The 27,732-nt window shown below is 37.0% G+C and overlaps 1 protein-coding gene and 1 long non-coding RNA gene across 2 annotated transcripts; both read right to left on the bottom strand.

Annotated features, from left to right (window-relative positions):
• LOC114361052 (uncharacterized) lies at positions 1 to 27,732 on the bottom strand. Its single transcript, XM_028315967.1, has 5 exons — positions 27,462 to 27,732; positions 12,006 to 12,258; positions 3,072 to 3,244; positions 2,551 to 2,843; positions 1 to 2,462 (listed from the first exon to the last, which is right to left on the bottom strand). Exons 1-5 carry the CDS (start codon positions 27,621 to 27,623, stop codon positions 824 to 826), a joined length of 2,520 nt encoding a protein of 839 aa, XP_028171768.1. The 5' UTR covers positions 27,624 to 27,732; the 3' UTR covers positions 1 to 823.
• LOC114361053 (uncharacterized) lies at positions 19,625 to 20,185 on the bottom strand. Its single transcript, XR_003656563.1, has 2 exons — positions 20,009 to 20,185; positions 19,625 to 19,700 (listed from the first exon to the last, which is right to left on the bottom strand). It is a non-coding gene; the product is annotated as an uncharacterized LOC114361053 (long non-coding RNA).

Below are 27,732 nucleotides of genomic sequence, written 5' to 3'. Positions count from 1 at the left end.
TTCCTTAATTCTAATTTAATCAGCAAAATATGATAAAATAAATAATACAAAATTGGCAGTAAAAAAATAATATTCAATTAACACACCCAGAGTTCATTCACGCACAATCTATTGTATGAGTTAGCGAAAACCTTTGTCTTTTGCATAAAAAATAAAATTTGAATGATACTTTTCTTATTTTTCACAATATCAATATGTAAAATTTTATAAAGAACTAACTCACTACATTTTCACTAACCATATGAGTTAATTTGTAAGAATAATTTACATTAGAAAATATTTCTCGTCTTATAACAAGTAGGTATCTTTGAGTCAATTATAAAAATACTTTTGAAAATAATACTCCATCCATATTACTTAATAAACATTTTGATGTGTGGTGATCTAACAAGTGATGAAATACATACATTTGAAAAGAGATCTATCGATCTAATACCTACACACGTTTCTATTCAACAATATGTATGTTATTAAAGAAAAGGTAACAATACATATTAATGATTATGTACTTTAGATTACTATTTTCATTGTCTCTCATACATTAATTCACCATAGTACACAGATACGAAGCATTACACATTTTTACGTAATGGCCTCAGGCCATTGAGTAATTAATAAAATTAATTAAATATTTAATATTTACAAATTATATTAAAAGGTGTCTGGCATGACACAATCACTCAAGGTATTGAGATAGTTAAAAGTAATATAAATCAAAATAATATCACAGCAAATAAATCGCGCAAGTCTCGCTGGGTGCTACGGGTGCAGCGTCACAGCCCGCCGCGCGTGCCCCTCGACCCGCGGGCTCCAGCCGGCACCTTTAGCCCACCATTGAAGGGCCTTCTCCAGGATCCGGACTAACCGGTTTTTCGGGGAGCGGCCGATTCATCATCTTTCCTGATGAATTAGATGCCGTAGATTTACCAGATTTCATACTAGAGGGGCTTTGTAGCGGGCTTGTAATTTGGCTTCCGCTGGGCCCTGTCATCGGGCTCTTTTTAATGCTATTTAATGACTTAGACGAGGGAGACGAAGCTGTGCTGGGACTAGAATTCTTTTCACGTACAGCACGAAGGTATGGTCCACGGGGAACCACTTGTTCTACAATATCTGGGATTATGCCCAGTAACGTGCGCTTTTCCTTGTCACAATTAGCTATTTCTGCGTACAGATGAACAGCAAAATCTTTGGGCTCAAAGTATTCGTGTGCTAGCGCAGTCTGTCTATTGTATGGCGACAGCGGCAGTAGCTTGTCCAAAGACGGGGCTCTAGTTCCAACGCTGATCATTTGCTTTTTGTTTTTTCCAATTCTAGGGGTGGTGTTCTGAAAAGGTAACTCATAAATATTTTCCTCCGTTTGCATTACGATCGGTGTATTTGAGTTGCAGCTCTCTTCTACTTTGATAAGTTCGTATAAGTGCTCGATCATTTCTCGGGCCTCAACATAGTTATCTGGATCTTCTAATTTCTCTTTTAAATTTTCCAACAGTTCCTTAGTTAATTCTTCGGGTAGTGTTTGTGTCGTTTTATCGTCCATGGGGGTTAAATCTAAACAAGGCGTTCCAGTTCCAGGCAAAATAGTTTCTACGATCATATTTTCCGGTATACGTGGCTCATTGAGTCGGCGACGCTCTGAATATTCATGTACTGATAGCTCTGATACAAATCTTCCGTTATCAAGTCCACTATTACGCCCACATCCGCAGATTCTGGCAAAAAATGCACAGCAAGAGGATATTAGTGATGTAAATATATTTCTTAGGCGAGCACAACATCCTCTATTCTTCAGCCATCTTCCAAAACTTATAAGCATCACAGTTCCGACGCACACTAATGCTGTTACTATGACAATACTTATCACTTTCTTGTTTCGTTCTGATAAAGTATCTTCTTCATGTTTGTGAGGGAATCGTGGATTTTTTATTTCCGTTGGAATATCTGATTTTTTCTTGTATTGTTCACACTGTACAGCGGATTTTTCATGACACACCTTTTCTATAAATGTACGAAGAATTATGTTTTGCTCGGGAGCATTGAAGCATCGTGCAAAAAATTCATTGACTGTGCAGTAGCTCTCGAGCGCATATATCCCGTCAGGCGTAGCCCCCAAAGCCTCGCCTATCTTCAGGCTAATGTTGCAACTGCACGGTGATCCAAAGTAATTGTTTCTGTAAACACCTTGGTAACCAAATCTGTTATCGATAATTTTCCCTACGAACTCCAAACTGTTTTTAGAGACTTCTTCTACTTCATTGTCTGCGAAGACAAATTCTTCAACCATAGTTGGATGTGCAATCATGGCATGTTCCGGTAGAGCGTCGAATTTGAGTTTCTCCATAAAAAGATTGCTCCATGATGATAATTCGATTCCTCTTGTTAAAAACTTATGAAACTCGCTATTTGCTATTTTCACCGTTGCTACTGTCGAGTTGATAGCGCCCGTATCGATGAAGTTGAATCTGAAATATAAATTATATGACTTAGTACCTAAATCTGTTTTATTTATTACATAATTCAATAAATCCGTAAATTCGTACAAAACCATACCTAGTGTGGTTGATATTTAGATAAGTAATAGCAGATTGTATTGCTCTTTGATACATATGCTGTATTCTACAATCGAAGAAGAGCAGGTTGTTAATTAGTGACTTCTGTGCGAATGATTCGCCTTCTATGAAACTGACGATGCATTTGGTGGCGCTGATAACATTGTACGTGTTGGCGGAGAAGGCGCCCGACCGAATGGTGGTCACCACCATGGATTCCAGTATTATCTCAGCAGCTGACGAACCAAATGCTTGCGAAGGGATCTCGGGTGCTGTTAACCGTCTCAGTTCAATCTGGAATGCAATATTTCAATACCATTAATTTATAGTTGCGATTTATTTCACAACTGACTGGCACAGATAAATAAATAGTATAACTATTCTACAAAATAGTATAACCAGTCGCGTTGCATTAACATTCGCAGGAGCTCTTAAGCTTTAAAAAAACATTGTGGTTTGCCTGTGCCGTAAGTGGTGTACATAATGTGGGTTATATTGTATCGATGTTAGGTGCATACTGACCGACATGCCGGGGCCGTGCTCGCCCACGTTGCCGGCCGTGGGCTCCAGCGTGAAGGCGCCGGGGCTCAGCACCAGGGTCCCGACGTCGGTGATGCGCAACTTCAACAGCCACGAAAACGCATCGCCCTCGATTGACACGCGGTCGCAATGTCTTATAGTAACCGATAGTGGACCTGAAAGTTTTGTAAATACTAATTACAAATACGTATTCGCTGCGATAAATGACGTGAATAATACCAACCAATCTTATTCACAAGGCTGTATTCTGATAACGAGATATCAAAGTACAGCAGTTGTAATACGGGAACACACGGCTTTCATGATCCGTAATTGTTTTGAACCGAGGGCACACTTGTGAATAAGACTGTTAATAGATGATACAGTACATGAAAATTTAGCAATCGGAAAAATGAACAAAAAGAAATTAAGAACATCAAACATATATATATCTTCGTTTCACGCACATAAAAAGCATAGTAAAAAATATTTTATTCAAAAAGTTGAACTAACGTGGAAAATCATCCGTTAAGTTTACGTAAATACCTGTAAGGACACAAAATGAAAATGTAAAGTAGGTACAGATAAATTCGCACACTTGCGCCTTCACAGTGCCTGTTGTAAAGTAACAAAAATTTGAAATGTAAACATTACAAAACGCTAGTTGTTTGCACCAATAACCGCGCAACGAACACTCGCCTATTGTCTAAGATACATTCACGCTTTTGTATTACACTCTCTCGTCTCATGAGTCATTATCCTGTGAAACACGAATGCCGAGTCGGGGAAACGTGTATTTTTAGATGGCGATCCGTGGACGGACGCTCCGTGCGCGCTGCGGCCACCTATCGCCTTCAGAGATGTCCTCGATTTGGATCTAAATTAAATCATTTTTGGTCCTACTGCTAAGCCGACTCCTTTCTCGGCGGAAACGGTTTCGATCAGTAGGCGCTCATTTCCAACTAGTACTAGTTCTCGATTATTTCCAGTTCTTGTAACTAGATATTTCCTAAAAGGAATATTAACCTTCAGCTACTGAGGTGGATTTATTTTCACGTAAACACTGACGTGGGGGCCTGAGAGGCCCGTACATATGTGTGCTTATATTTAAAAATCTATAATCTTTTTAGGGTTTTGTGTTTAATAATTATTAATAGTGGTTATAATGAAATACAATAAAACTATTTTTATGTAAATTATTTCTTAATAAGTACGTATTATTTCAATATTTAGAAAACATGTAGTATTTTTGGCAAAAATCTCATGAAGTCATGATTCACAAAGTTATCATGAAAAATATTCATAAATTCAACAAATCAACTTAGAATCTTAATTTTCAATAGTCTTTTTAGCTAATGATATATCAGTAATCCTAATATGAAATAGGGGGAAAAAAATTACACACATCAAATAGTGCGAATTAAACACAGTCTGCATAAACTTGCTTTGCTCAGTGAAGGAAGCCATACATGTTTTTAAAATGTAGATTCAATTTGAATCTTCAAAATACATGTATGTCACTTGGTTTCATCGTTTAAATCTTGATAGACAGGTACTGGCTTATCATTTCCTAGCATACGTGCCAAAAACTACTGTTCTTCTATTTTTCGTTAAATGCTGGTTATTTTTACTTCCGAGATACCGCTTTCTCTCGGACGACATACTGTGGGCTCCATATTATAGATGTTTTCAAATTATTTCAAGAAAAGACGAAAACTAAATGAAAACTATAGACAAAAAATGTTACGCCAATACTGAGGTGGGGGCCTGAGAGGCCCACAAGAAACTTTAAAATAAATTTACCTACTGAAATTGCGCGTGCAATTACGTGCACTGTTGTTGACAGCCTCGGCGCAATGAAACTCGAAGGTACTAAAAGATTCGGGTGTGTCGTGCACGTGGGAGAGGAGAAATTCAACAATTTGACTTTTGCAAGGCCTGAGAGGCCCCCACGTCAGTAGTTAAAGGTTAAATTATTTAAAATATAGAGTTGCATACGAGTTTTTAATAATAAATAAGGGAACTTGTCTATTCTTTATTTACTTTCTTTCCATTTCAAGCTAAGTTAAATGGTTAGTTAGTTACGGTAGTAATTAATACCCATATTTTCATCCGACAATCCAAATGAAAAGATCAGCTCAGTTTGTTTTGCTTCCCAAAATTCAGATTCGATGCAATATATTTGATTATAGCATCTTGTCCCGGTGGTCGGTGAAGAAATCAACATAACCTTATTTTAATCATAAATTTAAGACTTCAGCGGACGAATCTTGAAAATCAGTATCTTTTCGCGATAAATTCATGAACATACAAATTAAATTATCACATTAGATCAAGGTAATAAAACATCTAATAAACTGCCCATTGTGTGGGTACTTTGAGACTTCTAGAATTAATTACTGCCTAACCATATTCCAATTAATATCATTGATGAATGATTCTACTAATTAATTGTTTTCAATAAAATCATTCACCCATAGCCACTATGTATTTATTAGAAACTCTTTAATTTTCATAATGATGATATTTTGTAATGTGCGTCATTGCTAAGCTACATAAGCACAGGCCTTGTGCACATGTTTCATTTCATGCCGACATACTTTTTGCTGTCATTGTGTAATCAGTAGATTCTTAATCAGATGATAATTGTGGCAATTTTGATGATCTCCCTTTTATTGAAAAGTTAGGAATTATTTAATGAGAACTTTCTTTATGTAAATTGAATAACAGGCAACTTCAATTATTATTGAGCGCATGTCCAAATATTACTTTACAAAAACTTAACCTTGATCTTACAGTATAATGAGATATTTGTTCATGTACTTAATAAAATAGACGGCTCAATGACTAAATACACACATTTAATAAATTAAAAACCAGTTATCGTGCAACTATCTTATGACCTGTACCCTGCTATGCATCTAGGTTCCTTTAAGCTTACTTAGCTGTCTTTTTATCATAGCACGATAAGTACTAAATTAAAACATTTATCCCCGATATCTTAGGAATGTTGTTTAACTATAAGAGTATATCTACGCAGGACCGCACTGTGTACAAGTACGGGTACAAGCCAATAATCACGTTTGCGTACTGAACTTCGATAAAGCTATGCCACACAACCACAGGATAGCGGCATGACCCTATTCCGATGTGACGGAGTTTATCAGTGGGTCGTCATTTCTCACGACAAGTGCACCCGGGTATATTGAGTTCTGTTCGGGACTGGGGTTCAAGTTCTGTGCATCATGCGGGCTCACAAATGCCCACTGCGTTTTGCCCCCGACCGCGCCGTGCGCTAGTGCGCGATACTAAGAAAAAAATTGCCTCAAGAGATCTCAAAGACGGAAAATGTAAATGCGACTACAGTGCTGTACGCACGTCAATTAGGCAAAATGGTTATGTAATTGCGCCCTTCAGCTGAAAATAATTTCCTTATTCAATTTTACAGAAGTCATATACTAAACATGAGACTTGAAGAAGTTTACGCCATATACATACATTTATGTAAATATTGGAAATGTGCTGTTTAAATATTAAGCATTAGCTTTCGAACGAGAAATACAGCTTAACTTTATGCCATGAGTAATCAGGCATTCCTAGTATGTTTACTTAAGTTCGAATTGCTTTCGTTTTTAGGGTTCCGTACCTCAAAAGGAAAAAACGGAACCCTTATAGGATCACTTTGTTGTCCGTCCGTCCGTCTGTCAAGACCCTTTTTCTCAGGAACGCGTGGAGGTATGAAGCTGAAATTTATATCAATTACTCAGGTCTACTGTCCCTTGAAGCTGTGAAAAAATCAAACTTCTAAGCCAGCGCAATCAAAAGATACAGCCGTTTATGCCGCAAATTTTCGACACTTGCAAGGGAATCAAAACCTACAGGGTGCTTCCCGTGAACTCAGAATCTTGAAATTTGGTACGAAGCAACGTCTTATAGCATAGATAAAGGAAAAATTACGAAAACAGCCGTTTATGCCGCAAATTTTCGACACTTGCAAGGGAATCAAAACCTACAGGGTGCTTCCCGTGAACTCAGAATCTTGAAATTTGGTACGAAGCAACGTCTTATAGCATAGATAAAGGAAAAATTACGAAACCCATACATTTTTAGTTACATCACATAATATATATATTTTTTAATAATTTTAAACTTACTACCCATTTCCTCATAAACGCGTAGAGGTATTAAATTGAAATTCATACCAAATACTCAGGTCTATAATACCTTTAAGCTGTAACAAAATCAAACTCTATGTCAACGCAATCAAAAGAAACAGCAATTTAAGCTGCATATTTTGAAACTCGCAAGTACTCGCAAGGGAATCAAAACCTAAAGGGTACTTCCAGTCGACCTAGAATCTTGAAATTTGGCATGAAGCAACGTTTTATAGCACACATAAAGGAAAAATTCCGAAAACCTTTAATTTTTAGTTACATTACAAAATATATATTTTTTAATAAATATAAACTTATTACTTTTTTCCTCATGAACGCGTAGAGCTATCAAGTTGAAATTCATATCAAATACTTAGATCTTATTGCTTTTAACCCGTGAAAAAAAAAACAGTTATGACTCGATTGTCGTAATGAACGAACTTTGTAAACCTGGCAGGTTTGTACGGAACCCTCGGTGCGCGAGTCCGACTCCCACTTGGCCGGTTTTTATTAATTAAAGTAAGGATTATAAATATGTTTTGTCCGTTTTGTTAAAATCTATTAATTTTGCATTACTTACACTCATCCCGCAGCAAAATAAAGCAACAATGCATGTGATGTTTGCATATTGCGGAATCATATTGCCCATTGCTACAACTCGACGTAATATTATTGTCAAAGGGAAATTGACGACGAGTGCACGTTGACGTTAACTATTAACGTGGGTAGCTAAAGCAATACAAGAGCGGTTCGCTTTACCTTATAATTAAACTGGAATATTAGAGATATGCGGATTTTTACTTGCTTTAACGCCATCATTGCAGAGTTTATCTAGTCCAGTAGAATTAAACACAAAAATTGATTAAATCGGAAATAATTCCTACAAAAGATTTTTTTGCTTTAATGGCTTCATTGGTTGCCCATTAAGACTCTCCTAAGTTTTCGACTTCGACGGAGTTGTGCTTAAGTGGTGGGGGCCCCCGAAAGGGGAATTTTTCGGTTTTCCGGTTATACCGCGTAAAGGACTTACCCTATCAATAACTTTTTAAAAAAATAAAACCGACTTCAAATGCGTGAACACAAAAAAAAACTAAAAATTAAAAATATTGCGTATAAAAAAGTTCATCTCCAATTTTCCACCCTTGGGGATGAAATATTTTCTTCAAATTCGCATGAAACCACCTTTTTGATAATACCTATTCAACAAAAAAATAATCGTTCAAATTGATTTATAATCGGCGGAGATATTGCGTATAAAAAAGTTCATCCCCAATTTTCCACCCTTGGGGGTTGTTTTTTCTATTATTAAATTTAAATGGGACCACCCTTGAGGTATTACCTATACGCAGAAAAAAGATTTGTTCAAATCGGTTCATAATTGGCGGAGTTATCGCGTAACAAACATAGAAAAAAAAAAAAAAAAACATACGGGTAGAATTGAGAACCTCCTCCTTTTTTGAAGTCGGTTGAAAAGTAAAGGACTTACCCTATCAAAAAGTGGTCTTCATGACGGTTGAAGGGCACTTAATCCTGCATTGAATAAGACCAAATTCATATGTTTTGGACAAACCGTTCTCGCGCTAAAGTTCGGCAAATTAGAAAATATACGTATAATTAATTACCCTCTCCACGTCCAATGGCTTGTTACCCACATGCTTCCAAGCTGGTTGAGGTGGCCCTTTTCAAGACTTGGAAGCCTGTGGGTAACAAACCATTGGACATGGAGAGGGTCATTAATTATACGTATATTTTCTACTTTGCCGAACTTTAGCGCGAGAACGGTTTGTCCAAAACATATGAATTTGGTCTTATTAAATGCAGGATTAAGTGCCCTTCAACCGTCATGAAGACCACTTTTTGATAGGGTAAGTCCTTTACGCGGTATAACCGGAAAACCGAAAAATGCCCCTTTCGGGGGCCCCCACCACTTAAGCACAACTCCGTCGAAGTCGAAAACTTAGGAGAGTCTTAATGGGCAACCAATGAAGCCATTAAAACAATAAAATCTTTTGTAGGAATTATTTCCGATTTAAAAGCTAATTCTACTGGACTAATCATGAAATTGAGGCAAATTACCCTTCATTGTTCTAACGTAATTTTTTTTAGAGTCAGATAGTTTCGTTGAACATATTATGCATTGGCTACATATTAAAATTATTTATAGAATGTAACGTACGAGCATGTAATGTTAATTATAATTATGATGCTTCAAAAAAACTCTTAGAACTGAAAATATGGATGCGCGCATTTTAAAATACCTTTGTAGGTATTAATATCGCATATTAATGCTCTCCAGCTCGGGGATGAAGGTTATCCGAATAAGATCATCCTCGTTATAATTTAAGCTTTGTAAATCCCAGACTTTCACAATCCCAAGACAGATATAAAAATGTGGACATAGACCTAGCATGGCTATTAGCTGTACCAGAAATATTCGTTGAACGCACTCATACACTAATATTTTGGACAGTGCAGTGATTATAAAAGCAGCGTTGTTTGATCATGAACCTTGTTTTGTTCCGTAGTGTATTTTCCTTGCTCTTTCATAACAAAAGAAAAGCTAACTTTCGACAGACACTGACAAGACGGGCGTGTTTTCATCGCATGTAGGTATCATGTATCGTCTGACATAGACTAGGGAATAAAGCCCGCTTATTTCAGGAAAAATAGTGAATGAAGAGGGCCAAAAAAATTGGCTCGCCAGATAATAGTGAATAGATTAAGTTACTCTAAAGTGGAACACGTCAGTTTCTGTGGAGCCGGCGCGTCTAACCTTCATCTGCTAACAACACCGCGCAACCTCGCCGCGAAGCGAGAAAAGCTTTCATTTAACTTACTTTGGAAATTTACAACAACTAACATCGTAAGTTTCTTACTTCACCAATAATTACGTGTAGTCACTCAGGAGCATATCATGTTTTTTTTTGTTTACGGTACCGGCACCTCTATGGCGATCTACGTACGAGGCGACCCTACCAGCGATTTGGTTTTGGAAAAAATATAAAACGTTTTGACGGTCCTTTGAATTTTTGAGTCTGAGTTACACCACCTAACTTTAACCGCAACTATAACGATAACCCGTGTTTTTTGTATGAAGTTTAATATTTTTGACGTTGACGTTTGTTAAAGTTAACTTAAGATTCCTTAGTTCCATTGCATTACCTATCTATACTCAATATCATTCCAAAAAGTTCGGTCCAAAAAATTAAACGTAACTGGCACATAATCTTTAAATGTAGTCGCTTAATTAATGTGATCAGAGTTTCATGTTTACGTTATAAATTGAAAAAACATGGTTTTGAATTCGACCTGGGAATATAGTGCAATGTTTTTGGGCATACCATAATAGACTTTCAGTTGAATCCGTTGTGGCTAAGTCACAACATTTCAGTTTAGACATACATAGTTAGTGTTCACTGATAGCCGTCGTCTATGATAGAAATTGTCGCGGTTACACAATCACTACAAATAGTACAATAAACGAAGTCCATCTAGTCGAAATTGAACGAGCCGATAATCGAGCCCATCCGGCGGCCGACCGGTTGCACTGGCCGTGCCGCCTAAACCGGTTCTTTCGCTGAGTAATCGCAACTCCTCATTGATACTTTGTTTTCTCTATCAGCTGACTCCGGATAACATAATTAACCAAGCACTTGCGTTGAACAATAAATTAAATACTGATATCTGTTTATTACCATTTATGTCGCGAAGACCTGTCAACTGAAGTACGACTTCAAAGAAATTAAACAAAATCTCAGAAAGTAAGAAGTCTTCCTGAGATACGACAACTACTTAATTAATAATTTTGTATTGAAATTCTATTTACTTTCCATTATCAATAGCTTTTCCAGCTAATCAATTGCAAGCGTAGGTAATTAATTAAATTAACCTTTGACTTTAATAATATTACTATGTATAACTCACATTATTAACCACCATTTATTACTGATTCAATCAAAATTGTGGCTGATAAATTAAAACCCTCCAAGCGGATAAAGTTACAGTTGGGTTGCAATATTCGTTTAATAATATTATGGACTGGTAATTGTACAATGGCTACAAACGTTACGACGATAGTTCGACTTCAATAAAGACCGAAAAATAATCTGTCATACATGTCACGCTTCCAGCGCCGGTCACCGCTACCAAGCAGCCCGACCAGCACTAGTGGTGCCTTACGCACATCCATATACAACCGTAAATGATTACATCCATGGTCAAATCATGCCAACGGGTTTGGAATATTGAGTAGCTCGGGTGCATCGACGTTGCCGTGCTTCTTATCTGCTTCCTACTACGTAAATGAGTTGAAGTACTCTATAAATGAGTTAAAGATCGTTTTATTATATCTTAAAAACGCACGTTACCCCGCTCGCGCTCGTTAGAAATAACCGTACTAATACAATAGACAATTTGACACCATTCCCCAATAATTCGAAATCACAACTTTTCTAAAAAGGCTACTTCATTCTGGTCTTAAAAACTTTAAATTTTGATCTCTTAATTGAGTAGAAAAAATAGTGACGTCACTTGCTTTTAGTGCCATAAAAATCTATGGGAAAGTTTCGTTCTGACAGTTTTAAAAAGTACGTCAATTGATTGGTGGTGTCAACATGTCTATTGTTCATCAAATGTTAAAGTAACTTATTTGATTGATTAAACTATTATTAATAAGCATACTTTTGAACTCTGAGCATTCTTAGTTCGCTATGCAAAAACTTGGCAAGCGAGAAAATTCTTAACATATCAATTTGTAACATAAAAGTTGTCCGGTTGAACTCACCGCGTAAGTTGCTGAATGCTTTCCCCTCGACGCGCAGCTCCGAGCAGTGCTCGACCTCGACGTAGGCGCTGACGACGGTCAGGTCGACCGCGGCGCCGCGGCGGAACACCACCAGCTTGCTGTGCGCGATGCGCACGAGTCGTAGGTCGTTCAGCGACGAGAACGCGCCGTGCTCCAGCGACACGTCATCGTAGCCGGTCACCACCAGGTCGGTGGTCTCCACAGGAAGATTTCCGCTGAAGATGGCCAGATTCTAGAACAATATTAATCATGTTAACAGGGCCGTATTTAAACTACCGGGGGCCGTGGGAATTAAAAAAAACCTTGGGTTTAACTTTCCGTATTTACAGGGCCGTCTTTAGGCTCTGGTCGTTTAAGAATCGTGGGGCCTCTATTCCTTGAAAAGTTTTTAGCAAATCCTTTATACAGAACCTTTCCGCGATTATGTACTTGTATATCTTTACAATCGTAATAAATTAGTAGCTTAGTTAGTGTTAATCATTTTTTTAAGGCAGGCGGAGGCCTCCTATTTCGTGGGGCCATGAGTACGAGGCTGGTGGCAAAGAGGGGCCTGCGTATTAACATAAGTGTAACCGCTAAACAAAATAGAGCTGATGCGTAATTATCTCAGTAATAAAAGTGACTGAAATCGCTTCACACTAAACGCCTTCGTGGACATTACTCATCAGCGGTTTGTTATTTATTTATGACTAAGTTTGTTATTGCGAATACCCTTTATGTTTTGAAACTTAAGTTTAATTGAATCGGCTCATGCCGTTAATAAAGTAAATATCGTATGTGACTAGAGTTTAAAACGTTAAACAGTTTAGTAGATACACATGACATGAGCTTCTGTTTCATGGCGAATAACTTTTCTACAACTTCTTTTTATAAAGTTGTAGCGCTGTGGCTGTATTAAACAATACATTCATAATAACCTTGTAAAAAAGCTTCTTTCCGAGTAAAGTGTGTTGAACAATAATTTTATTGCCGAGATGCATATTTTTCCTGTTACAGGAAAACACTTAGTTTTCCCCACTGGTATTAGACCTTCTAAATGTTTACAATGTAATCTGAACTCTTTAAAGTCATTATCAAAATTTTTTAACCGACGGTGGCCACCATTTGGAGCTTCGTTCAAAAAGAAGGGTAAGGGTCCAAACGGATACGGGCTACTAATTGAATTACGTCTGAAGTAGGGACAGAGCTCGGAGCGTCGCTGCTGTGCGCTGCTTGCAAGCGGCCTGGACGTAGACTGCGACTGTTAGCTGGCCATGACCATTGTCCAACATCCGACAAAAGTGAGAGCGGTACTTTCGATCCTACCATTGTTTATTCAAATTCCCTGCCCAAACTGCCGCTATCGGACAAAGACTCGTACACCCATCCAACTAAGAATTTATGTTTATGAATATTATCACTGTGTATTGTTTCTGATAAAATTGGCTTCTTGTGTACCTATGTCATCGTCGGTTATCGAGCGTTCGGCTCATGCCCAGCGACGACAGATAAAGTTCGAGTGACTCACCGCGCGGTACAAAGATAGGCACCAAGTTGGAATGTTACGCTAAAAGTTAATACGAATTAACTTCTACGGAATTTAAAACGGAAATATACATTCATTATTAAAGTAAATTATACCAATATTTCACACGTTCCGAATACACATTAATTAAACCATTTCTTTTCTTTTACATTTGTAATTAAATTATTTTAATATTTTAAAACATTTAAATTATGTGCAATTATGTGTCTTAGAGCTTGAAAGAAATAATTTTCCTGAAAAAATATGTATGTTGTCGATATATCGACGCAGTTGTATTCTACGTAAGCGATTTATTTTTCAGGATCAGTCTCCAAATTCTCTTGCGTTGTTTTAGAGTAAGATAAAACTACAAAAGGAAGACGTCCGAGATGACACGTCCGCTCTCACATGCGCGCCAAATAAAAATAAACGTATGCACGCACAGAAACAAGTCAACCGACGCCGCTCCTGGCCTTTCATATTAACCAACTCTCCTTAGGATCAACATCCATTCATAAGTCATTTGTTACGTAGTTAAAGGATGGATGTTTTATCGTTTAGGTATACCGTAGTCAAGTAGGTAGGTACATACTAATATTATGTAGCTAGCGTACTTGTAACACTCGAAATTGATATTTTTAGACATAGTAGAGCTGATTTATTCATTCTCTATTTATTAATACTCAATTTTTTTATTTTATTTTATTTTTTATTTTAAAAAAAGAGCCTTCATTGCATAAAAAAGTGCATTAGAGCAATATGTGGTGTTCCATAGCCACGATAGCCGAACTGTGAATGGGTCGGACTGGCCGACTCGAGATCCGAGGAACGCGGGTTCGAATCCCACCGCCGTTCGATTATTGTGGTGAGCCCACTCGTAAAACAAGCTTATTTAGCTTACCACGAGGGGCTGTAGGGACTATTAGTAATTTGTGCAATACAAATCCTACTTCCTACTAATATTATAAATGCGAAAGTTTGGATGTCTAGATGTTTGTTACTCTTTCACGCAAAAACTACTGAACGGATTTTGATGAAACTTTACAGTATTATTGTTTGTAACCCAGAATGAAATATAGTCTATTATTTAGGACGATCTGTGACAAACTAAATTACAGGCGGGTGAAGCCGCGGGCAAAAGCTAGTTACTAATAAACTTTATAAAAAATGCAAAATAGGCATTTGTTTTTAAGGGCTTATGACATTTTATATGGCTAACCCAGAAATTGTAGAGATCCACATATATTGGTTCTGCAAGATACTCTAAAAACTATGCAATACAACGAAAGCTGTTTGACTATGTGCGTAAAGGTTTTTTTTTTAACAATATACCCAAAGAAATTAAAGAATTATTAACTCTAAGGCCTGGCTAAACCTATATAGCATTATTTTCGTAGTTTCTGTTTTCATGAGTTTTTACCATAATTTGCATGCTTAATTCTCTGGCGAAACATGTCTGAATTAACATTATGAATTGTATTGCCACGTTTACTAGCAAATAAACATTATGATCATTATGATTATCATAAACTAATAATTTCGTCATATTAAATGCCTGTGTTTACATTATCTTATTGCGACTTAAAGATTACCGTCCATTAATGTTATTACCACTAAATGTAATGTAGTTAAAATTATTCTTGAAAGAGACTGAGATTAATAAATATGATATTTAGTTACAACATTTTATAAATATTAACAGTTATTGATGCGCTTTTATTGCACAGCAATACAACGTCGAAAGGCAAAATTCGTTCATTTTATGATATGAGTTTTTAAACGGATTAAATCAGATGTCAAACCTTTCACGTATATCGTTTTCGACGTCAGTCCATACGGGTCCACTTAATCCAGCTTACGGCTTTATGGAATTACTAGCTTTCCGCCCGCGGCTTCGCCCGCGTGGAATTTTGTCTGTCACAGAAAAACTTTATCGCGCGCGTCCCTGTTTCAAAAACCGGGATAAAAACTATCCTATGTTCTTTCCCGGGACTCAAACTATCTCTATGCCAAATTTCATCAAAATCGGTTGCGAGGTTTAAGCGGGAAAGCGTAACAGACAGACAGACAGACAGACAGACAGACAGACAGACAGACAGACAGACAGACAGAGTTACTTTCGCATTTATAATATTAGTTGGGATTGGGGCTAAAACAGATGATTTCAGTGCATTTGCATGCTTTGAAGCTGGTTCAATTAAAATTAGTCGAGATGATTACTTTGTGGGGAAACGAGACAGTTAAAATCAGGGATGTTATCTATATCCATAACCGTAACCGAAACTTTCGGATATCCGAAATAAAAAAATATCCGTAACCGTAACCGGTATAATATTATTCCTATATCCGTAACCGTATCCATAACCGAAAATACATATCCATAACATCCCTAGTTAAAATATTAGTGTCATCAAAAATCGCAACAGGCGTAAGTGTCACCTATCAATAAGCTAGTGCAGCTGGACCGGGAGTGGGTCGTTTAAAGTTCACAGGCGGCCTGTTGCGCACAGGCAATCTTCACTGACTCAGAGTCAGGTCTTTACAGTTTTGTTTCGCAATCACGGGTCTTGCTCGCCTTTTATAGCTTCCAACTGATGGCCGCCGATACACTTGCCCCCGCCACCAATTTTCGATCCGTACAGAGAAATTTACATCACTCTTTACNCCAAGGTTTTCCACAATGAACGGTCCTGCGCTGCCCGAATCCAGTTACCTACCGCTCGCTACCTTAGGTATTGTTAGGTTATTGTAATGTTGCATTTTATTTTTCTCATGTTAAAGAAATCTTATTTCTCAAGAAGTTAAATATCTCATAAGAAATCTAAATATTCTTATTTCTTTGAGAAATCTAGAATTATTCTTCGGACAAGTAGGTATTAGAATGATCGGCATTGCCGATTAGTCGGCCGACTAATCGGCAATTTGAAAACCGATTAGTCGGCTAGTCGGTTAGTCGGCAAAGACCATAGTCGGCCCATCACTACTCTTTACTTTTTAAATGTTACTTACTGGTTTTTAACGTTGGTATTTATTTTGTATTGGCCTGCTTTTAAACAGCTATTAAAAGGAAACGCGGGCAGGGTTTTATACCTCTATTTATTTTGTCCAGTTATAGACATTTAGAGGAAATATTTATCCGCATCTCTAGCACACACTACTTAGTCACTACTAGTCAACATGGTATGTTTTTTCCATAACGCTTTTTTTTTACACCCCCTTATATACTTTTAATTTTAATTTGTCTAGATTAATACTGTGGAAATACTTAAGTTATTTTTTTCCCACTAATTGGCATCGACGCGCCGAAGTTTACATTTGTTATGATGATATAGGGTGATGGAACCAATCATGGACATGTTAAGCGCACTAAATTCGAATTTCGTTTAAAAAGGGGATGTTTTTTGACGATACAAATGTGGTGATTTTTTTTTCGGCACTTAAATACATGAGGAACATTTAAACAAAACCAAAAATCCTGTATGCTTAATAGATAATCTATCTATATATATAAAAATGAAACCCGTTTCGCGTTGTCACGGCATCACGTGTGAACGGCTGAACCGATTTCGATAATTCTTTTTTTTTAATGTTTGTGGAAGTCCAAGGATGGTTCTTACGGAAAAAAATATTAAGAAAATCTCTACGCTAAGGCGGTACGAAGTTCGCCGGGTCAGCTAGTTAATAAAAAAATTATAAATTGAAATTTACGAAATCACCATTGATGGACATCAAAAATTCAGTAATGGACACCCAGTCATGGACATGGACCCAATTATGAACATCCATTAATGGACACTTTTGTATTGAACACATGAATGAAACAAATGATGTCACAAATCAACTTTTATTACTGCTATTTGAACTTTCAACTTGATCAGTCTTCGATTTTCAAGTATCAGACTTTCTGGTGATAAAATGCGCTTCCGTCGGTATTAAATATCCGGCTGGGTTCATCTAAAACATCTTTTAAACCTATAACTTCTATGTATCTCGTTATTTTATCGAACCATTTGCGAATGCCTTCTTCGGTAACGTCATCCCGTCATCCCTCGACTTTAAACGATCAAAATATCGAATTTACAAATGATCAAATGTTCAAAATATCGAATAATTAAAATATCGAAATCAGTAAAGAAGTTTAAACTAAATGTCATATTATTATGATGAATACAGGGTGTTAGGTAAATGGGTATATGAGCCGACACTAGCCCATGTTAACATGGGCATATAAATAAATGGTATGGCGAAGTCAGAAATTTGATAACATCATTTTTTTTTAGCTCAAGTTGCTCAAATAGTGTTGCTTAGAAGTCAAGGGCGTATGCAGCGGGAGATGGCTGAAACTTTCAATTTATGGCGTACAAACTTAAGATACACGTTAAAAAGGCATGACCAGACCGCCATTTACACAAGAAGACCAAGAAGTGGGGAATTAAGGTGTAAATCAGCGCGCGATGACCCGATTATCGTGCTTGCAATATCAAGAAATCGGGTTCTCACCACGTTTGAGATACGCCAGAGTTTACAAACAACAAGCCCAGTGAATGTCAGTGAGCACACAATAGGAAGAAGGATGGAGGATCATAACCTGCATACTCGAAGACCAGCTCGAGGACCAGAACTTCTCCGATACCTTCGCGAAGTGCGACTTACATTTTCTAGAGAACATGCAAATTGGACGTTAGAATAATGAAGTAAACTCTTTATGAAAACTGTCTGTTTGCGTAGTAACTCTTCTCCGCACCTTCTCTATACACTTCCACGGCCGTCTGGAACTCTTAAGGTGACTCTGCAATCATCGATCCATAGAACTTTACTCCATTAGCCTTGCGTCCAATTTGCATGTTTTCTAGAAAACGTAAGTCGCACTTCGCGAAGGTATCGGAGAAGTTCTGGTCCTCCAGCTGGTCTTCGAGTATGCAGGTTATGATCCTCCATCCTTCTTCTTATTGTGTGCTCACTGACATTTACTGGGCTTGCTGTTTATAAACGCTGGCGTATTTCAAACGTAGTGAGAACCCGATTTCTTGATATTGCAAGCACGATAATCGGGTCATCGCGCGCTGATTTACACCTTAATTTCCCACTTCTTGGTCTTCTTGTGTAAATGGCGGTCTTGTCATGCCTTTTTAACGTGTAACTTAAGTTTGTACGCCATAAATTGAAAGTTTCAGCCATCTCCCGCTGCATACGCCCTTGACTTCTAAGCAACACTAGTTGAGCAACTTGAGCTGGAGTAATGGGCATTATTTTCAAATTATGGAAACGAGAATAACCCTAAGATTAATTTAAAAACAAAAAACAAAACGCAAAACCCTTACAACGTTTAATATCGAATTTAAACTTACCCGTACTCTTTACGCTCCAAACAACGAAATGCGTTTGTAGAGTCAAAAAAGTTAAACAGACGCATTTTTTTATAAATCTAGCCACTTAAATTAACAAAAACAAATGTTCTGTTAACATGTCACACGAAACTTAGGTATACAACACCTATTTGGCCTCATATCTGGGTGTTTAGGCTTGGGCCAAATTCCGTGCCGCTGAGTGTATAATCAGCTACAGACATCTTTAATAAGTCTTTAAAAAAACTATAAACTCTTAGTATTTAAACTTTTTAAACTAAAATCTTCTTCAGTGTCATTTTAAATCACATATCAATCTTTGTATACAGGGTGTCCCAGATGGGTGAATCAAACTGATAGGTAGCTCTACTAATGTACTATCCCTAAATAATATGAAAAAAAAAAGCGCATAAGGACACAAAATTTTTTTTTAAGTGAAAGTAAATCAGCTTTGCCTAAGTATCTGGCTATAATTGCTGCGTTTGGAGTTTATTTGTACTTTTTTCTTACTAATATTAATTGTACATGATCGCTTCGTTTATCTGTAAACAAACTTTTGAAAATAATGACTAGATTTCGAGTTTAGAGCACTTTACTTTAAAAAAAAATCCGAACTCAAAAAAATTTTTTTTTATATTTTTTTGGGATAGTACATTAGTAGAGCTACTTCCCCTAGAAGTTTGATTCACCCATTCTGTGACACCCTGTAGAGTATAGTACTTTTACGTTTCCGAGTATTTCTTCTATTATCTAAACGTGGCGCCGCTTTAGGAAAGGGTCTTATTTCTTCATCGTTCAGTCGTTCGTTTATAGATCCTCATCGTGCTGTAGCAATAAAAAGAATGTATGTATTAAGAATCGAATAAATAGATAATTTTAAAGATATTTTAAACTCAAAATGTTATTGGGGTTGGTTGGTTCAACCAGCCCCGAAAGAAATTAGTCTACCAACCCCAAACGACATTTTAAGTTTCGATGGCATGGATAACCTACACACTGCCACCTAATAAAGAAATAACACAAGAAATAATATCAATATGGACTCATAAAACACTCTGACTAATAGGCAAACGGTTAACATAAAATGTGTAGGTACCAAATCAAAAAATATGCAACACGAAAATATTACTTACATGATATGAAAACAAATCACGGGTCACTACTCGAAAACGGCGTGTGCCGGCGACGCGGCGCTACCGACGACTGTGCGGGGGGCGGAAAGTGATGCGCGGCTGCGCTGAGATGACGCAATACTCAAACCGTTGGCGAGTTTTTGGCGGTTAGTCTACCTACCCCTATATTCAACCATCCCCGGTCTCCCCTACNCGTCACCCTATTTCTTTTATTTTTTTCTGTTATGTGATTTATTACAGGAAGTACTCTGTACAAAATCGAGCCCGTTAGTGCTAGACTAGAGCTGCATTGAATGATTAAGCCCAGCAAATTAAACAGTATTGCGTGAGAAACCTGTTCTGCTGCGAGCCTGCCGGGCTATGGCGAGTCGGGCGGCCGTCCATTACCGCGGGTTTACGGTAATCGTAGCAAATTGTATCGTCTTAAAAAACCTATGGACCCAAACAATGGGCCGCGATCTAGTTTGGTCGTTAGTTTGCGTTAAAACGACGTAGTCTCAGCCGTTCGATACAATGCCCGGAGATTTTCGGTTGACTGTGATGGGGCATAAGTCAATTGGAACAATGGGTGGGTGCGATCGGTGATTCTGGTCGCGGTGAGTGGAATGGATGCTTTGCAATTGTTTTTGCCAATAATATAGTAAGTATGTAGATTCAACTATAAAATAATTGGTCAAAAGTATACAATGAAAGAAAATGTTAACAATGTGCATTACTTTAGCGAAATTATTTAAATTAGGTAAAAGTCTATCGATAATCATGGATTTATAATAAGTATACATTTTACACAGAATTTTTTCACAAAATACTGCTCATTATTTGCCTGGATCGTTACTTTGTCAAATAAATTTTATTTCCAATATGATCAAGTCTATTTACAAATGATCAAAGCTGAGGTTTTACCTTCTAAAACATAACTTTAAATTTGATTCATACTATGGATGGAAGTTTTTGCTCGCGCGTTGACCTTGTGAGTTGCGAGCAAGGATGGATCATAAGAACTATATCATATGGTGTCATCGACTTCTACATGTTTATTTAATGATTTATTCAAACTGCTTGTTCTCAAAAGGTTGTGCACCGGTTAAATATGTAGGTACTTTTAGATCGCATTTATTGGAAATGTCTATGTAAATATAGTGAGCTTAACTTATCATTTTCAGCTGTAGTTAATACGAAATCGCGTTCACATTGTGACTCATGCTTGATATTGTGTTATTTATGCATCTAAGTACATGCTGAGATGCTAATTATGTAGCTGGATGGCATTATCGCAAGCGAGATCTCTATTTGCCTGTTCGAGCTCTACAGATGTCAAGATTTTGTATAATGTGCCTTTGTCCTCGGTCTGTTATACTTCTGCAGGAAAGATTATGTGCTCTGCTTCAAAGTTGTTATTACATGTTAATAAACGAAGTGCTAGTACTTATTCCTTGATACTACTTAATCCGCGTCGACAATAATTATAATAAATTGACAAACGCACTCATATCATTCACGAACTAAGTTGTAAAAGTACAAAACCATTTGAAAAGCAATTAGTAATTGCAGAAGTAATTAAATGCGAGCATATCTAAATTTAAGAAAAAATTAATGCTAATGAACAGTGATTAGATATTATGTAAACTATTTTATCATTTAGTGAACTAGTTTTACATTTTCCATAAATAGCCGCTGTATTAATAAAGAGCTGTACTGTTTTTCGCTGCAAAACAGATTTAATCACTCGTAACATTTTTCAAACAAAATGTAATTTGCTGTGGCCTTTGCAGTCAGATTAAAGTTTGTCGTTACGGAGTGGCTGGATTTTTCCAGGTAAAATCTCGTTGCGCCTTATTATTAAACCCGATCGGGATAGTCGATGGCTTCATGACATTACTAACATGCAACAGCATAAATTAAATTCTGTTGAACAATAGAAACTCAAGTCTTCCTTGGAATTCTAATATTGGCTGGAATCCGTAACCTATAAAGGAGAAATATTGAAGACTCCGAGCATTAGTCTTAAGAAAGCGCGATATTATCAACAATGCGTGTCCCCACACCGACATTTGATTCAATGAAAGAAAAATAATATAGGAGTACCTAAGTCGAAATTTTGCATTCACCTCTTGCATTTTGTTGATTGAATGTGACCTAATTGGCTTACCAGTGTAACCCGGTTATGGCACTACTACGCAACCAAAATAGCTTTTGAGTTATAATCGACAGTCTAGACTTCCCTTCGCCTGTCGATAAATCTGAACAACTCGATGATTTGTGTGCAGGTTGAAATGTTTCTTTTAGCTAACTAAACTATACAGCTGCTAAGCCAACAATGCAAAGGCCTGCTGTACGTCATAAAGCTCTCGTAAGCTCTGCTAGGTGAATACTGCTATTCAGTTTTATTGATAAAAGAACTACATGAATGCTTAGTTTTTATGCAGTTACGTCTATTTGAGGCTGTACTAACTTTAGCAAAACACCAGAAAACTTGTCGTAAATGGCATCTGTTCGGTGCGTATGCGCCATCAAACCAGTCGGATTCCACAAACCGCAACGGCATTCACTGCCACCGTCCATTTTAATATTAGACTTTATTCCCGGAATATGAGCGTTAGACGTATGAATGGATCGAGATCTGTTTTAAAATAGTTGCCCGCCCATCTAAATGTTTCGGCTGGCTATAAAATAATTGAGAACTAGCGATCACCCCGACTTCGTGCGGATTTAAAATATTCGGTAATTAGTGTTTAGTGTTTAGAAGACTGGAATTGCAGTAGATTTCACCATTGTTATCAAAATATTCATTTATGTAGGACAAGTACAAGAATGAAGAAGTTATCACAGTTTTAAATTAACAGTATAATTATGTTCTTTCGGGTATTTTCAGAGGCTTTTGAAAAATAAAAACCCATTGATTCAAATCGCGCTAATAAGAACATAATACCGTAAGCGGATGTCAGCAATTCTAATTATTATATCAACTAGCCCATTCTGTGCAACATGATTCATGCACCCATTATATTGACTCATCATTTAGTAAAACACCTTCGGAATAACAAAGGTCTTCAAAAAACTTTACCTTATGGTACTTTGTATTATAAATTTATAATTAGTTAATGTAATGAAGAAAGAATATTAAATCGCGTGATTGTAAAATAATTAAATAATGTGTGCGTTTCAGTCATTTTCAATGGTTATCATTGTCGTCCTTAATTTTTAAATTTACATTGGACAGCCTAAGTGTACGTGTGGGTTTGATGAATAAACGCATGCACAATGGCTTTAATATTGTCACTGGCTGGTGCTTGCGAATTTATCTGCATGGAAGTATGAAAATAATCACGTGTTTTAACGTGAAATAATAACCAATTTTACTTACAATTACCGCAATCATTTTCATCAAAGTCTTATTTTGACGGGTTCCACGAAAAACATTTCGTACCTTATTTTTCACCTTATGTGTTTTAGGACAAAAATAGCCTATATTTTCACAGTCTATATTATGTACGATACGAGTATGCCAAAATAATCAATAATGGTGTACAGGTAGAGTCCCTATAGTATTTCATTGCGTATTTGTATAAGATTAGAAGACTTGGAAAGTACTTTGTGTTCTTCTTGCAGGTACCATCACCATCGCTAATAGCTTTCAAAGTAATTAACTAACGGTTAAAGGTTGTTTATGATTTTACCATCATTGAGCTTTGTATTATATTTTTTAATTAAACTGCCTATAGAATTAATAAAGAATTTCCACTGAAAACTTCGTCAACGTTCATAACTAAAGAATGACGTCCTTTTGTTACAGGTTAAAAACTGTATGTTATAGTTTTATACATCACTGTCGATATTTTTTAATTATTACATACAATGAATTATATTTAACTCTATTACAATAATTTTATCTTATCTTGTTAAATCCTATTGATAAGCTAACGCGATCGTAGTCAATCGCTAATCTTGCTAAAACTAAAATGAATCCTATAGATTTTAAAATTAATCTTTTTATTGATTGATTTTCAGGATATTAAAGTTTTATGGCTAAGATAAATATTGTTATAATAAAGCCATAGCCATTAAGTGTAGAAAAGTGATTTGCCCATACATAGAAATATTGTTTTGGAAATTAAGACTTTTAGGTAAAGGGACCAGGCGTGTGCAGTACTGTGCAGGGCCGCGGGTATGAGTGCATATTGCCCTTTAGTCCGAGTCCGTTCGGATATCGTAGTAGGAGCCACGTTCGTCACAGGAAGCGATCCTCATTACGTTTTTTTATGGTTTGTACGTTGATCCCGCGCTACATGTTGCGTAGCGTCCTCAATGCGAGCAAACATAGCGTACGATTATTTTATTGCTTTTTAACTTCCTAGTGATTCGTTTTCACGTAGTCCGAATTATGTGTCTACTGTAATGAACTGTCCTGTGTGAAATCACTTTTACTCACTGAAAATAAATTGAACATGGAACAATTCACAATACGTTTTTGAAATTGCCGAATTTTTGGCACAGATTTCATAATATTTCTTAATTCAATAGTTATAAAACGCCTCAATATCATGGCACTCAATGAAAGTAGCTTATCCGTTGTTTTATAAATTAACTAGCTGACCCGGCAAACTTTGTTCCGCCTTAATGGCAATAAATAAACAGACTTTTTTTTATTTCGAACGGGATAAAAAGTATCCTATGTCCTTTTCCTGGCTCTAAACTACCTCCCTGACAATTTTCAGCTAAATCGGTTCAGCCGTTCTTGAGTTATAAGTGGAGTAACTAACACGACTTTCTTTTATTATATAAGAAGATTATACACAAAATTATAATTTGTAATGGACATTTCTATAAAATGCTAAATTATTTTGTGCAATTGAAGTTCTTGTTTGGCCCAAAGTTTTACTGGTAGAGATTGCGTTAAGTTTACCGTTGTTATGACTATGATCAAATAAATATTTTCGTTAAAATATATAAAACGACAATTTAATAGGTGAACTTTCAAACTTATTGAAAGGAAAAAAATCGTATGGAATTTCAGAACCAAAGTGGGTTCTTTTTTACTAAAATGCATATATGTAGTAGGTTTGAAACAAAATATCCAAGACTCGATTTTAATTGACATTCCCAAGAGCAGTCATAGAGCAGTCGGCAGCATATTTTTATATACGAAGTATGTTCGGTATCAGATCAGATATTGTAAGTTAATAATGAATTTTAATCTGGATGAAATTGATTTTAAAGGCTCGCAAAATATCATATATTTTAAGCGTAGAGGCTGCACTGTAGTAGAGACGTTCTTGAAAGAAACATAATAATCTTACAGTTTTAAATAATGTGTAATGTACGTTTCATTTAATAAACAACTGTGCAAAGTTCCTGTTACATTTGCTACTTTCTTTAAAATCTTGTATTTCGTTCTTGTTTCCGAAAATCTTATAAACGGATATAATAGCTTGTCCTTGTTTCTTTGAGTGCACGCTTGGCTGGCTCAACATGTGAGAAATGGTGATTCCGGCGTGCATTCTTCGTTAGACAAGCACCATTAGTAATATCTATCATACAATTGATCTTGTTTAATCCTCCATTATTGATTACCTCGTAACGTCTCGGACTGCTGTTCACGCTATGACTCCGTCCGTCCCGCATTATGCGTTAGGCGCCTGCATCTATATGGAGATTACATTAACGCTACGCCTTTTTAAGTAAGTTTGCATCTTGCTCTTTCTGTCTGTATCTGCCAAGTAATAAGTGTCACGCATATCACTGACTTCCGCCTTAATGGCGAGCCTTACCGGCCCTTGTGATATTGATTCACTTAACTTTCTCTTAAGTGAGTTAAAAGTCAGTCAGTTATTTTAAGACCATTACTGCTTCTTAAATATTTGAACACACTGCATTCACATTTTTTACAAATCGAACAGATAAAGAACTGGATTGTAAACGCTAAGATATGGTCGTAAGATTTTCCACTATTGAATTTCATTATAATAACATTTTCAATGCTTAAATGACGTCACGTTTAGCTATCTCGTCCATTTGGGAAGAATATCAAAACTATTGTGTGTCATTGTCCCCCACTTTTAACTGTATAATGTATACAAGTGTGTGAGCATAATTATAGGTTAGTCATACAAAACATTCGCCTGCCGGAGACCAGACAAGTCGGTCGTTGACACATATTTCTATTTTGTAAAAGTTGAATTGTAGCCAAATTCTGTCAATATACCTATTGTGGGTATTGCATTATAATAAGCAATGATCAAAAATGAATAATCCTTACTTCTCACGAACTAAATAAAGTTCTTCGGACAAAATGGTTTTTCTGTATTTAAGATCATCATCAAGTTATTTGATGTTTATCTTCAACTTAAACGTTATGATATACATAGATGGCGTCAGAGACGAGTTCCAATAATTTGAGTGCAACTATGCCGTTTGTTGACTGCAAAAATGCACCGTTTATGCGGGGCGCCATTATACCAGAATTTACGTACACATGAACTAGTCGTCAAAATCGCGAGTGCGTTCGCAGTCACCGCAAATAGCTCAGTCTGGCGGTGGCGCGCGATTTCGGTGTGCTTTTAGCTTCCTTACTTTTGCAGTTCCTCATGGAAGGTGACGACAACCGTTCGGGAACTCGCCGTTTGAGTGTAAAGAGATAGTATTGTTTACAAAGGATACCTACTCATTAGTTTAATTGAGCGGTTGTTACGTGCACGATTAACTAGGTCGTTTGACCGCGATTATCTGAATATTGTACGTGACAAACAGCAAGCACCTTGTTGACGATTTGTGGAGGCTCTTTGGTGGCGCGGCACTTGTTGCGCGCTCCAACCCTCGCCCGACCCCAGGTAGAAGCTTTGTTTGTTTACTCATTTTTTAACAACAGCTTCGTAAGGAGAACTCTACACATCTGATGTTTTGCTTTACACAATGATAACATTTGTGTCAATTTGGCACCGTATATCATATTATTTATCGCAGTAATGAGATGTAATGATGACATATCGCTTGAACCGATGGTTTGTAAATTTATGAAATTAATTATATTCAGTTATTCACGTTTACTATGTTCATTTTCATAAGAAGCCAAATAAAGACTGTTTGCCTTTTATTTGGTACCTACGTGGTACACCTGGATTTTTAGTTACTGGTTGTTTCATCGGCCATTACTGTTAAAGTTTTAATGTTTTTAATAAAATTGTGAAAAAGACCACAAAAACGTAGGACAATTGTAATTACACTTAAAGAACTACAAAATTAATGAAGGTGCAATTCACTGGTTGGTTGAGATTTGTCATAAAAGTTTAGTGCCGTTATCTAAACCAAGTTTTGCGAAAACTTTCAGTCGTTACATTCCTAGAAACAAGTTAGAACCCGAACCCGAATACTGCTCAAACGTGCGAGTATCCGTCGGCAACACATCTGGCAACGCACATTCACTTTTGTTTGTTATAAAATAATTATGTCTTTTTACCTTTGTTGTGGTCATGTTGCAGTTGACAGTCTTCCATGAGGGGTGTCCGCTGTCCAGGCATTCACAGTCGTGTAGGTTGCACAAAGTATGTTCTGGGATCTCGTCGTAGATCACACATGACACGAGTGCCGGTAGCAGCAAGAGCACGACGAGACGCTGCATGGTGGTGCGCGGGGCGCGGGCGACCGCGCCGGACGAGACTCATGCACGGACTGCTCGGCTCGGCGCTCGCTGCTGCCGCGGCCCGTCGCTGCGAGTGCCGCTGCCCGGC

The sequence above is a fragment of the Ostrinia furnacalis genome, unplaced genomic scaffold (genome assembly GCF_004193835.3).
Source record: "Ostrinia furnacalis isolate ACB-3 unplaced genomic scaffold, ASM419383v2 OfSCF5400, whole genome shotgun sequence".
NCBI lineage: Eukaryota > Metazoa > Arthropoda > Insecta > Lepidoptera > Crambidae > Ostrinia > Ostrinia furnacalis.
Note: the sequence above shows the minus strand (reverse complement) of the source record. Positions and strands in the feature narration are given on the sequence as shown.